Source organism: Lissotriton helveticus (assembly GCF_964261635.1).
Source record: "Lissotriton helveticus chromosome 1_1 unlocalized genomic scaffold, aLisHel1.1 SUPER_1_unloc_2, whole genome shotgun sequence".
Taxonomy (NCBI): Eukaryota; Metazoa; Chordata; class Amphibia; order Caudata; family Salamandridae; genus Lissotriton; species Lissotriton helveticus.
In genome coordinates, this window is record NW_027611659.1 from 4,902,315 (window position 1) to 4,917,250 (window position 14,936).

At 40.2% G+C, this 14,936-nt stretch overlaps 1 protein-coding gene across 1 annotated transcript in view; it reads left to right on the plus strand.

Moving 5' to 3' along the window:
- The window catches only part of LOC144805720 (uncharacterized), a 1,117,917-nt gene extending 1,113,541 nt beyond the window's left edge, over positions 1–4,376 (plus strand). The window contains exon 2 of the mRNA XM_078672218.1: positions 2,996–4,376. Coding sequence (XP_078528344.1) covers positions 2,996–4,017 — 1,022 coding nt within the window. The 3' untranslated portion in view covers positions 4,018–4,376. The remainder of the gene's footprint in view (positions 1–2,995) is intronic.
- Positions 4,377–14,936: the final 10,560 nt, after the last annotated feature.

Consider the following 14,936-nt stretch of genomic DNA (forward strand, 5'->3'; position numbering starts at 1 on the left):
CAGAGGGACTGTCAGGTTTGTAGGGCGCCAGGCCCTAATGTGATGGATGGGTGCTAGGAAATGTGATTTTTGTAGTATGATTTACACACCCTGTTTTATGCCTCTGAATGTGGTCTATGATTATGAGGTTTTCCAGACTGTATTTATGTTTGAATTATCCTCGACTGTGGTTTATGCTAGTGAGATTTTTTCCTAAGGTGAGTTATGCTTAGGAGGTTATGGTCTAATATGTTTAGGCTTATGAGGTTGGCGCAGGATATATTTCACGCCTAATGTGATACAGTGGATAATATGATTTATGTTACAGGATGATGCTGAGTCCAGTGTTTGCCATTAATTGCCGGTTTTGTTCCAAGCTTATTATATGTTCTCCGTTCACTATCTTTACTGAGTGATGGTTCTGACAGTGGTCCAGGTGGCCCTGTCATGTGTATATAATCCCCTGTAAATATTGCCCAGTGCCAGTTGGCACATTGTATATTGTGTGATTACTATTCTAAAGTATTTTATGATAATACAAAGGCTAGTTTTTTACATAACCTTGTGTGGAGTTCCTTTTGTGGTGTGCCTAGTATGTTGTTGCTTTGTGGGTTGTGCAAATGCTTTACACATGGCCTCCGGGATAAGCCTAACTGCTCATGCCAAACTACCAAGGGGGTGAGAAGGGGTTATCATTGGCGTGTAACTCCCTTGCTCTGACTAGAGCAGTGGTTTCTGGCTGGATAAGGCTCCACCCCTAGCCAATCAGAAATCCCATTTCTAACAAGTCTCATCTATGGGCTCGATTGACATCCACCAGCCGGTTGGAGTCACGTGTTGGCAGCCTTCACTAAATATTCAGTGATGACAAAATAATCGCATTTCTTCCGGGAGCAGCGCGCGTCGGTCTGACAGCTTCTTAGACGAGGTAAAGCAAACGTAAGACATTAAGTCCGATACCATGGTAAGGTAGGAAAAGACAAAAAGCACACACTTCTTGGCAGCAGGGATGTCAAAGGTATATCACTGGCTGTGATAAAATCTTTATTATAAATGCTGCAATCTTCCAACAAATGCTTGAACCATCCCTAGGAATGTGGCAAAGATAACTTAACAAACAGAAAAGTAAAGATGGGAGTTGGAATGTCAGCTGATCCAGTGTGAACAGGAAAGTATTGTCAAGAAGAGTGTGAATGGAGCTGTAAATGTAAATGTATTGCGATTTATATAGCGCACGTATCACCCGAAGGCATCAAGGCGCTTGCTTTGGGAACCCGTCCTGGCTTTTTCCCTGTGAGATAACCCCTACTGGGTATCCCCAGGGTGAAAGCCAGGCATCCCGCCACAGGTGGGCCGCTGTAGTGGAGATTAAGCAACTATTGCCCAGAGTTGCAGCGTAGGACCCCATGATTAGAATAGGCACCGAGGCGAGAATTATCGAGTCCGTGGACATTTTGGGCTCAGTACCCTGCCGCGTCAGGAATTGAACCCTGGTCCCGGGCCATACCTCTGCATCAGGGTCTGCCGCTCTAATCACTGAGCCACACTCCTCCACTGCTGCATTTGTTATATGCTTCCTGAAGTGTTACCTTTATTACATACATCTTGAAGAGTTTCCTTTGACTTATACTTCCTGAAGAGTTACAGTTGTTATAAACTTTGTAAAACTGAAGTGACAGCAGCATATCCTGATAATTTCTTTTTCCACAATGTCTTCTTCTTTAAATTAAATCTTGAGTGTGCCTCTTCCTAAAGCTATACCTCTAGCGAATGGGTGCTCCGGGAGTGCCCTTTCTTTACTAATTTATCACCTCCTTTTCTGAATTAAGATGTGGAATGTTCAATAGGACATTCAGTTAAATATCTGTGTATGGTGAAACATCTCTTGGTTACTTTAAAAAATGGTAAAGAAGAGATATCTTTTACAACTAGTTAAATATTGTGTATTTACATTCTCTTACATTTCGATTTAGTGATTTTAAATCTCTTTACAGCCAACAGGAACCCAGCCTTGAATGCACAAATGATTGTGAATAATGACTTTAATCGTGTAAATCTGCAAAAAGTCATAAGAAAAAAATAGCTCCAATATTCAGTTAAAGAGCTGCACAGTCAGAGAATGAGGAACCTGAACATAAACTGATAGATCCTGGAAGAAGCAGTCACGAGCAATTCAGTGGATTTGAGAGGCTGAGCTGTGCACCTCCACGCCACAAGACGAAGTAAAGACCTCTAGAAAATTAATACAACAACAATAACAACTAACCACTGCCTGTATTATCAAGACTCCAAGATTTGATTATTGGATCGGTGTGAGGTGGATACAGCATTGTAATGATGGCAGACCACCATTCAGTGCGCTAGGTGTATTGTAAACTATTTCTGGCTAGACCACAGGAGCAAGAGAAAAGCACAAGGTAGTGGAGCCAGACAACTGAAGGTTAAAGGAAAGAGAGTTTCTCTGATCTACAAGACTGTCCCAATTTGCATCGAACTTAAGGAAGACTAATCTTCACTCGTAAGCATGCAAAACCTTTATACAATCTAAAGACATAACCACATACAAAGAAGCTTTACTTGCCACAATTATAATATATGTAGTTGGTGAGTTTTGTATTTCATTGTGAAATCTGAAATCAACCATCCAAAATACCACACACATACAGGGAATGTGACAGTAACACAAGTGCTTTATCAACCATGTTAGCCCCTCAGGAAACGCAGCCATGGGATGCAGACAAATATAAGCCCGACCCAGAGACACTACCCAAGAAAAAAAAATCATACACAAGCAGCAAGAGCTTTAGTTTGTCATCACTACTAAAGAACCATCAGCAAACACACACAGGAGAAGCAACGTGCAATTGCAAAGAATGTTTGAAGAACTTTAGTCAGTTAACACTCCTAAAAGATCATCAGCGAACACACATGGGGGAAAAACCATACCATTGCACTGAATGTGTGAAGAGCTTCAGTCAGTTATCACAACTCCAAGTTCATCAGCGAACACACACAGGGGAAAAACCATTCAAGTGCAGTGAATGTGTAAAGAGCTTCAGTCGGTTATCAGAACTCCAAGTTCATCAGCGAACACACACTGGGGAAAAACCATACCATTGCACTGAATGTGTGAAGAGCTTCAGTCTATTATCAAATCTCACAAGACATCAGCGAACACATACTGGGGAAAAACCGTACCATTGCACTGAATGTGTGAAGGGCTTCAGTCATTTATCACTACTCCAAGTTCATCAGCGAACATATACTGGGGAAAAACCCTACTATTGCACTGAATGTGTGAAGAGCTTCAGTCGGTTATCAGAACTCCAAGTTCATCAGCGAACACACACTGGGGAAAAACCATACCATTGCACTGAATGTGTGAATAGCTGCAGCGTGTTATCAAATCTACGAAGACATCAACGAACACACACAGGAGAAACACCATACCATTGCACTGAATGTGTGAAGAGCTTCAGTCAGTTATCACAACTTCAAAGACATCAGCGAACACACACAGGGGAAAAACCTTTTAAATGCAGTGAATGTGTGAAGAGCTTCAGACAGTTATCACAACTTCAAAGACATCAGCGAACACACACAGGGGAAAAACCTTTTAAATGCAGTGAATGTGTGAAGAGCTTCAGTCAGTTATCACAACTTCAAATACATCAACGAACACACACAGGAGAAACACCATACCATTGCACTGAATGTGTGAAGAGCTTCAGTCGGTTATCAGAACTCCAAGTTCATCAGCGAACACACACAGGAGAAAAACCATACCATTGCACTGAATGTGTGAAGAGCTTCTGTCGGTTATCACACCTACAAAGACATCAGCAAACACACACTGGGGGAAAACCATACCATTGCAGTGAATGTGGAAGTAGTTTTAGTGATTCCTCAAATCTCAGGATTCATCAGCGAACACACACAGGGGAAAAACCATACCATTGCAATAAATGTGTGAAGAGATTCAGCGTGTTATCAAGTCTTCGAAGACATCAACGAACACACACAGGAGAAAAACCATAGAATTGCAATGAATGTGGAAGTAGTTTTAGTGATCCTCAAATCTCAGAAGTCATCAGTGAACACAGACAGGGGAAAAGCCATTACAGTGCCGTGAATGTATGAAGAGCATTAGTCTGTTATTAATTCTGCAGAGACATCAGCGAACACACACAGGGGAAAAATCATCTGATTGCAATGAATGTGGAAATAGTTTTAGTCGTTCCTCAAAATTAAGGAATAATCAGTGAACACACACAGGGGAAAAACGTTCGAGTGCAGTGAGTGTGTTAAGTGCTTTAGTCAATTATCAGAAATACAAAGACATCAACGAACACACACAGGTGATAAACCCCTACCACTGCAGTGAATGTGGAAGTAGTTTTAGTGCCCCTTCAACATTAAGAAATCTCCAGCGAACCCACTTAGGAGAAATGCCATTCAAGTGCACTACACAAACAGAAACAGGGGAGAAACCATACCATTGTAGTGGAGTTGGAAGTGTTTGACGGAAGGGTTTTCAGCTAACTACAGGGGTTAGTGATAAAAACTATAAACACAACACACTTGAATAAGTTTACCAAGCACATACTGGAGAATATTTCTAGCTGATTTTGGTGTTTGGTCATTTTGTGCAATAAATCGTTCAATGACAGCTGCTAGAAAACAACATCCAAAGGCACAAGAAGTCAAAGTAGGAAATTGTGAGCTGTAACTCTGAGAGTTAATGCTTGCAGCGCACAACATTTACCTCCGAAGCACTGAGTTGGGATACATGATGCTAATTTCACTCATCACATGCATCTGTTAATGCACCCACCATAGTGGCACTTCCCCAGAGGTGTCCAATATCAAGCTGGACCCTTGAGAAATTTGCTGGCTCACCACTGACTGTAAGTGATTCACGGCCAGATTTATTTGATATGAATATATTTTAGACCTTTCTCATTTACAGAGAATCAACCAACCAACTCCTAACTGGTGAAAGGACAGAATCTGTGCATGATGACGAAAGTAATGATCGCAGAGAGAGCTGACGAAACGTTTAGTTCTTAAAAGGTTTCTGAAAGATTGACAGTTAAGTAAAGAATCTTAAGCAGTAAAGAATTCCATCTCTTACAGTCCAGAACTATCGACTCCCTGCTTTACATTTCTTGAACCTTGGCCCTGGAAAAAAAATGGATTTAGAAGTAAAGGAACACAAAAGATACAGATTTTTGACACAAATGATATTCAGGTTTGTTTTTACAAGTAAAAAGAAGCTCTTGTTTTATAAACTGCAAGTGAATGAATGGGCATAAAAAGTATGTGCTGCCTCGTGCGCAAGCAGTGAAACTTTGCGATGCAGTTGGGACGTTCTCCGACCGCTTTTGTGTTGCTGGAGCTGCCAAATAAACAGTGTTCTTATAGCCCAGCCTTGCTTAGAGGAAGGAGTTCACTGATATAATATGCACATCAGATAAAAGGATACATCTTCAGTAGCCAAAGATAGTAGAAACACATGCTTTCCACTGAGTTCATTTTAACAAATGGTAGTGTCTAGGATGTTCTTCCTGCTGCCGACCATCATCATCATCATCACCACACCACCACACAGCCACTCAGGAACAGGAACGAGACTGCTCTTCAGCACACCCATCCTTATACATAACACACTACAGGGGTTTGCTCCAGGGTCAAACAGACTTTACTTTCACGTTATCAGCAACACGTTCTAAACTAAACAAGTGGTTTGTATGGCCATTAGTGGAATAAGAAAATGTGAAACCCAATACTTTAGAAATCTGTATTAATGATACATAACCAAACATTCAAACACCACCTATGTATGGACATCCAAAAGCCTTTAAAAACCACACTACAGAGGTGTGTACCAGGATCAAACTCAGTTTACTTCGAAATTAACATGAACGAAATTATGATACAGCAAAAACAATGATGAGGCTATGAAATGTACACAATGATGACTAGATTTTACATATTAATATGTAATGTATGTTTTTAGATATGTAATAAAACAACAAATGTATTTGAATTCATGGTATTAGACTGCTGATTGTATAGGAGATCCTAAATGTGATTTATTCCCTAAATTATAAAAGCACCTAAAGTTTGCTGAGTGACTGCCATGTTTAATACGGGTGCCCAGCAGATTTTTTTGTTTTACTCCTAAAGTGAGAGTTGGCTTTTGCTTTTTGTAAAATCAATAATAATGTACTTGATACACTGAGAGTTTTCTACAAGGGAGTCTGGGTCATTTTTTCCTAGTTTTTTTCTGTTTCAGACAGCCAGTTTTTACATAATGTTCCTGAAGAGAAGCAAGTAGGTCAGAATGTCTACCCTAAGTAGGACAAATGGTCTAATGTACGTACACCAACGGCCCTAGCTATGTCGGTCATTGTTGTGAGGGTTCCTGAGGTTCTGACCTCAATTCAAACAGAGGGGAATAGTGATAGATTCTTCTCACCAACTTCCAAAATTCTCCAATTTATTTTTATAATCCATTCTTCCTTATAGACCTTTGTTGGAAGTTTGCAACTTTGTGTCTGATGTTGTGCAAAACCAGTGTGCCGTTCTCCAAGGCTGTACTGTGCATCAAATGTTGTATAAAAGCAGTGTGCCACCCTCGGTGGCTGTGCTGTTGAATCAGATTATGTGTAGAAATAGTGTGCAGCCTTCTCCGTCTGCTTAAAGAGTATGTAAACTATAAGGTTGTGGCCGACTGCGGCATCATAGTGACCATCTTCTACCTGAGATCCTATTGGTTTGCTGCTGGCTGCGGTGTTATAATGTCCGCCTTCTACCTGAGATCCTGTCTGTTTACTGCCGACTGCAGAGCCATCTGGGATCCTATCTATTATCTGCTGGCTGCTGTCACTATTGTAGCAAATATATTAAGCTACCTAGCGTCTTCTTGTAAGTCGTACAGAATGGTGAACACACGTAGATCGACCATTGTATAAACCACACTTTGTTGATGGGAAACCTGTGGAGGAGCATATAGTAATTTCCCTATTAAAAAATTAGACCTCCTTTGCCGAATTATCAAATGTTATGATATGGTAACATTCCCTAAATACTCTCAGTTGACTATCTTTAATTTTGTGGATAGTGGTTTGCCTCCCTTTTATATGAATTGTGCCTCACTAATTAGTTCTGTGATGCAGTGGTTCACAACCTGTGATCCAAGGGACCTACACAGTGGGTCTGCAAACGTTTTTACAAAATTAAATATTAAAATTAATGATTACAAATTAATAAAGTATGTTTGAATGAAGAAGCAAAATTGAAAATTGTGACCCTTTTTCAATATTTGATTGTGAATTAAACAAAAGATTTCAATATTTGAGAACGTGTTTCATGTATTCCTGTGTCTATATTTTTGAGTATTGTCAAAAAATAGCTTAGGCCGAAGTTCCCAGCATCCTATAATTACTGGATTACAGTAATGAATCAGTGGGGGGCTTCAGAATTAAAAAGGTTAAGAACTGCTGCTTGAATGTATTGTGTCTTTAACATTTGAATCTTAAAATTTAGGGAAATGAAAGAAACAGACTGCGAGAGCCAGTGACGCTGCATGTACTTCAACCAGCCCAGCCAGTATGACCCTACCGTCTTGTTTCAAACAGTAATACATCTACTGTTAGAGCCTTAAAAGAGGTTATAAAGTATTTTTGGGGAGTGCATTTTGTTTTATTTACATGCTTCACAATGTAAGGTTCAGTTTTCAGAGAACATTTAATCTATAACATTCTGAAAGCACATATATTTCATTACAACAATCTTCAATCACAAATCTACAAATACATATATTACCTAAACATTGTTTACATGATTATATGGTTATCACAGACAATATTATTTTTCCAAATAGATAACTAGACACACAACTGTTGTAAACTCCCAACACGTTATCCTGCCTGTGTTTGGTCGGTATGCGGCATGTCATTATCTTTCGGGGAACTCATGACTGTTTCAATTTATCCAAACAATAACTTTACTACCACAAAAGGCGGCACAAGTCTGCTACCAGCTCCATGATATCTACCTTTCAAGGTCTGACAGTGAATGTGAAAAATATATATGTAGTCTCGTTTTACATATTTTCATCATGCTGGCTCATAGCAGTTACGTCTCGGATTAATGGGAAGTCCCTCAATGTAGAGTAAAAGTCAGTGGTTAACACTCATGAATTGAGCACTGAATTAGAGAGATCTTCATCCCGGGTTATGGCAAGAGCTCCTGCCAGACGGCTGCAGCCTCCATTCCTAATCGGAGAGCCAAACAGAGAGGAGCAGAGCTAAGCCCAGCTGATGTGTGTTTTCCTTCCTAGGGAACACTCTTTCTCAACTTCAGTCTTATAGTCACAGCTTCTCCAATGTGAGCATGTATGCAGTTTGCTGAGTCCCAAGAAACTCTACTGGCAAGTTAGCTATGCCAAACTCTCGTAGTGTAGCACATAGAAATAGTCTTCCAGTTGCTAAGCTCCTAGGAACATTCTACTCTTGTTACAAATGTGCATATTATTCTTGCTGCTAGTAACATACATGAGTGCTGTTCTAATTATATTCTGTGTGGTTATTACTCATGTACTACGCAACAGGATTGGACAGTCGAAATAAACACTTTAAAACATATATAGTGTATTTTCTTAGTACAGTACTTGTGAGTGCTAAGCTAAAGAACAACATTGGGTTCGAATTACCACTGCCTCCCTGAACTCTTCACAGAACTGTTTGTAACCAAGAAAGCACAGACACCACCCCGGCGCGTATGCCCAATGGGGTTGTATGGGGGTACAATAACTTGGAATTCTGTTTAAGTTTAAGCAATGGAGCACTGAACTTCAGCCAGGCACCCATGGGTGGGAAAGCCAAAGCCTATTCAGCTTGGCCAGAGCCCTAGTTTATGCAACACAACAATATTGTTTACATGATTATTGGGTTATCATAAACAATATTTTCTATCCAAATAAAGACAGATTGACGAACAGTTATCATATGTTTTACTTTGCTTCACATAACATTTTATAATTAAGATGTCAATTATCACTCAAAAAGAGAACATGAAAACCATTCAAGATATCAAAACAATTGTAAATGAGAATGACTTCGCAAATATAGAGTATACATTCATAGTACATTTCCACACGATTATATTGATCACTTAAATGATATTCTTTTAAACCTGTGCACATTTCATTTAATTATTTTCTCAGTACCATATGACACTAAAGGTTATGTCACAGGATTTGTCTCTGGTAAATATATAGCCATTCATATTTAATATTTCTCCATAAAGCAATTGACTTAAACAATAATATATTTTGCTCGATCCCTAAACATCCACTAAGTCTGTAGAGTAGGGATACTAGTTCTATTAAACGGAACAGTTTCCTTTTGTTAATTTATCTCATTAAAAAAAGAGGTCTTTGAATCTTAAAAATGAATTCCTTCTCCTAACTTCTAGTGAAAAAATATTAACTCTGCTAAAAGAGAAATCCTAACAAGGGGATATTTCCTACACCTGTTTCTTATAGGTTAATTTAATTGACAATTCTTGTGCTGAATCAATGTAAGAGTCTCAAACTTATATTGTTTATCATTAATCATTGCAAAATGTCTCAACCTACGATTAGTGTAGATAAGTATACCTTTATTTAATGTACGCATATATTGTCAGGATAACGTCCTCAGTCTTCCGACAAACACATAATTATTATCAAGTCTTTATTTCTGAACAACAAGGACCGCATTATGACTATAAATCACAGGGGTGGAGGAGTAATGCTGTATTTAATAAGATTGAGGCTTTCAGTGTCTGAAAAGACACTTGGTAGGGTGTTATGTATACCAACTCTGTATCCTACATTGTAGGAAGAGAGAGAACCAGCGTGACAGGGAGGAGGCCTGGAAGCAGCTGTAGTACTAAAGGTGCTGCAAAAGGCAACTGAGTTTGAGAGAGTGGACTGATAGCAAAGGAACCCTTGGACCCGAAGCCAAGTGTTTCTTAGTAGGCATGTATTTCCTGTGCTTGACACCTTAGCCTGGCTTTCACCCCTAAGGAAGGGCAGTCTCTAAGGACTGTGCTTTCTGTGGCTCTGTTCTCCTATGGTAAAAGGCCAAAGTAGTAACAACCCAGTCTGTACGTGTCCATGCAAGAGTACGGAATCAGAGGAGACAGGAAAGCACAGGTTCGGAGCTATGACTGACCACCCGTAAAGCCCCATTCGGCCTGGTCAGGAGAGCACCCCATTGTGGCAACCATTAATTGTCAACAAAGAGCCATGCGCACTGTCAACAGACTGCCTGCTAAAGGGACTATTAGTCCCAGGAGAACTGTTTGTCTGCTGATGGAGGAGGAGGGGCCACATCTTCTAAACGCTATATAGTCGTGGACTATGTCCTGCAGCGCGGGACGCCAAACCACTGCAGCTGCCTGCTAAAGGGACTATAAATCCCAGGAGACCTGTTGTCTGCTGGGGCAGGAGGAGGGACTGCATCTTCAACGTGCTTTGTAACCAGTACTGTCTCCTGCAGCACAGGACGCCAAGCGCACGTCTTCAATCAGCCCGTAACTGTTAGTTTAGCTGAGAGGCTGCTCTGCATTTCCCTGTATGCAGCCAGCTACACAAAGTAACTTCACAGCTGAGAGCCCCTAAAGTAATTGTGAAAGTGACACAGCTCAGAGCTCTGCAGTCACTGTCTGCACAACAAGTTGAGTTCTAGTTCTATTCAGTTTCATAAAGCTGTCTCAGGCCCGCTCACCGTAGGAGCCTCTAACTAATGCTTTAACTTATATTTCAGGTTCTTTGCAGCAGTAAGGTCAGTTAAAATGATGAAAGGAAAAGATAATGAAAGAACAGATTGCAATACTTTGTGAGCTTTTGAAAATATATTGAGTCCGTCAAACAAACGTAAGTTATCGTATAGCAGCCAATGAAACCATCTATCAGTTTATGAAAACCACTTTTGTTATGCAACACTGTTGTCTCGAAAGTGTGCAAAAACCGATTTCACGAAAAACTAAACCAAATAGTACAGTGAAGAAAAAAACGCTCTGACGTGTCAAGCACTGGCTGCATTATAGCTCTTTATTTTCTTACGTCAGGTTGGTAGTATGGGTGCTGGGGTAAGATGTATCTTTATAAGTCTAGTTAGCTGTGTATGTATATATATTTAAAAGTAAAAATCTGTTGCAATTAAAGTCTATAAAAATATATTATATTAAAATTGTTTTTAAATGGTTGACAGAACTGTATGCATCCAGGATGTGCATCTGTTAGTGACATACATTCACAGGGAGAGTGTAAAGTGTAAGTGTGATTGAAATTAAGAAATAAACAAAGCATGTTGAGAAAAGTATTTAAAGAATGCGGTCTGGATGTGCATCTGTTAAGGGCATAGTTACAAGGCAAGTTTAAAATATATACATGAATATCATTAAAAGAAAACTATAAAATGAATTATTAAAATGAGAAATAAAGCCTCTGGTAACTATATACATTCACACAGAGTATGCCTGTGAGGCTAAAAGTGTTTGTAAGCAGACATCAAGGGAGCAGGGAAAAGTAGATCCCACAACCCAAACAGTGGAAGGACACACAAGTACCCTGGCATGCTTCAAGGAAGGTCGAAATAACGGAAGTCAACATGGCAGAATGCGCTGACCAATGAACAGAAACATACATATCAACAGACCTGATTCTGGTGGGATACTCATGGTTTTTTTAAGTAAAAAATGCCTTTATTTTATGTGTCACAAATACCCTACTAAAAGCCCACCACTAAGCCCACCTGTAGGATGGTCATTGGATGTAAGGCTGTGACTGAATTATACCAGGTGATGCAAATGTAGAACATGGGAGGAAACATAGAGCAAACATTTCACTGAGGATAAATGCTATTCACAACTGGTCTCAAGAAATGCCACGTTCAAATGCTAGTTTTTCATCTATCTTCTTCAGAAGTGTTTTTGGCCGCGCCAGTGACGTCGGGTGACTCTGGTCAGTGGTGACAGAGACAGTGTCACTCGTAGTCATTGAAATGTCTCTCATAATTACACTGAAATTATGAAAATGTCACACATTGCAACCTGAAACCTTGGTAGCTATGTATGGATAGTCTTTTAAAAGTAAATAACAGATACGGCACAAGTTTATATGAAGACGGATGAATGCTGGCTCGCTCCCAGGTACTTACTTCTACAACGGAAAACTGGTCCTGCTGCAACAGACAGACCCCCTGCATGGCCAGCCTACAACAACTTGTCCTGGACTCCCGGCCTGTGGTTCACCCAACACCACCCTGCATGATTCATGGTCATGTGCCACTGCACACACTCCGATAGTGACAGCACTCACTTTAACACAAACTGAGGGGAGGGGTGACATCCCTACTCCGACCTCCCCAATTTATGACTGCAACACACACAAAGGAGAGGGAACGTGGATAATAAAAGGTGGCACATGCTGAGTGAGAAAAAACTGCCCTCACTCACAAAATTATAACATGCTTCATCATTGGGCTTGCTTACTTACACCCCTAAGCAAACCAACACCTGGGGTAGAGCAAAGGGGAGGGGAAAACAATACAAATTTGGGAACACTGAAGAAAAGAGCAGCTAGTAAATGTTAAAACTAGCTTGCATGTGTACCCACTCGAAACTTTATTCTTGGGTCGTGTGGCTTGTTTTTAAAACATGAAATATGGTGGTGACAGGAGAAGATTAAGATTCCTTCACCCCTCCTTACTGCCAAGGCGTCTACATGTTTCTGCCATTTAAATCGTGCCCACACTGTCAGGTCACTCCGGCATTCATCCGGACCCTCCAGATTCCAAAACGTAGTACCCTCTGATCCTGGCTTAGGTATCTATTGAATGCATTACTTCCAACATGGGATTCCCTATTTCACACACACTTCATAATCTGTGGGAAAAGCACACGGAGGGGAGAGAATTATTACTAGATTTCATTTGATCCTCCACAAAGTATCAGGGAGTGGAAAATCCAAACCCCTGGGTGCTTCTTCCCTCTTTGCACCACATCCACGCACCACCTCAAAGCTCACAGTACCCTCTAGGAATAATATTTCAAGCATCGCGTCCAAATCGGTCTAAACATTCATCGTGGAACAGTGTCCATACCACATAACACTCAGGAAACACTTTTACCATCACCGAAATCCATTTCAATCAAATGCACCCACTAAGGCTGAGCAAGAAAATCTCACACACTGAGTTTCACCATGCGAATCGCTAGAATTAGCGAGGGGTTGGGAGGGACCCTCTGTAGTCAAACTCTATAAGGAGATAAAACATATAAATAATGGTGTTATAAATAGGCTTGATTATTTGATATGTTTAAATGGGGGAAATCAATAAATCTGGAAGCAACTCATAGTGCCATTTGACACAGTTCCAAGGGTTCATGACTCTGAAAAAATGCCTGGATTAGAGTGGAAATTCTCCAGTTCACAATATAAATGTGTATATCACCACACATAGTCAAAATTAAAGTAAGCAATCACTTTTATACTTTGTCGGTGTAACTGCACACCCAGTATAAATGTGGAAAATAAATTAATTCGGAAGCAACTCATAGTGTCATTTCACACAGTAGTAAGGGTCTTGACCGCTGAAAAAATTCCTAGATTACATTGGAAATGCTCCAGTTCATGATATACATGTGTATACCACCACATATAGTCATAATTAAAGTAAGCAATCACGTATTTAATTTGGTGGTGTAACTGCACACCCAGTACCGTAATCTTTGTCCACATCTTACAGATGTTCCGTCCCACAGAACCCCACCCTTAGCTCCTTACTTCGTCAAGGTGGGTACACTTCCTGAACATTCTCCAACTCTTGCAGTGTAGGTGGCGAGTTGCTGTCCTCCTCCTACCCTAAGACGGGAGAAGTTCCGGCAACGTGGGGGAGGTAGGAATCACATGAATCTCGACATTTACGGCATCATGCATCCGATGTTCAGATCTATGCTTTCAATATAACTTTATTGAATGCTTGCCAATTCCTCAAGGTTGCATGGCGGTATAAACATATATGCCCCCAGCTTGTTGCCGATGAATTATGATTGGCTGGAAGCGTGAATGTAATATACAGATTTGTTTCAAGAGGAATGGTATTTCTGGCTGGGGATCACCCATCGTAGTGTTATAAATTATAAAAACAGTACCTGATGTATAATTAAGTTTATTAGTCGAACTTACAAGGGGATAATTCCTATACATGTTTATACCGATACAATATACAGGTAATGTAAAAGGTAGGGAACCTTCTTGCACCTAAGGTTCACATTAACTCGTATCTCTCCTATGTTTTACTTCATCAAATTCTTTCTGTTGCCGCCTAGCATGTTCAGTTGTTTGTATTTCTCATATTTTATTTAGTTTTATTCACAGATAGATACTCATGGGGAAAGGGGGGCACTAATCAAAACTGGAGTCTATATAGTGGTCAACTTGATATATTCAGAGTGTTCCAAGGGATATCATCATTCAATCCCAACACATGGCTTTTTAATCGGTAAACCCACTTCTGTCCCCTCTTCAGGAGTAATCTCTTTTTATCTCTTGTACATGGTCTGATTCTGGGTTAGTCCAGCACCGTCCAGGATAGGTCATTTACGGTGTGGTGTTCCTCTAGGTAGTGTGTAGTAAAGTTTGTATTGGATTTCTGACATCTAATCGTACTTCTGTGTTCTTACGCCTAAGGTTCGCATTAACTCGTGTCTCTCCTACGTTTTCATTCATCAAGCTTTTTCTTTAGCCACGCAGCATGTTCAGTTGTTTGTATTTCTCATATTTTATTTAGTTTTATTTCCAGATAGATGCTCATGAGGCAAAAGGGCATCATGGAACACAAGATTGTTTGTAAGCAAGCCCAATGAGGAAGCATGTCACCGTTTTGTGAGTGAGGGCA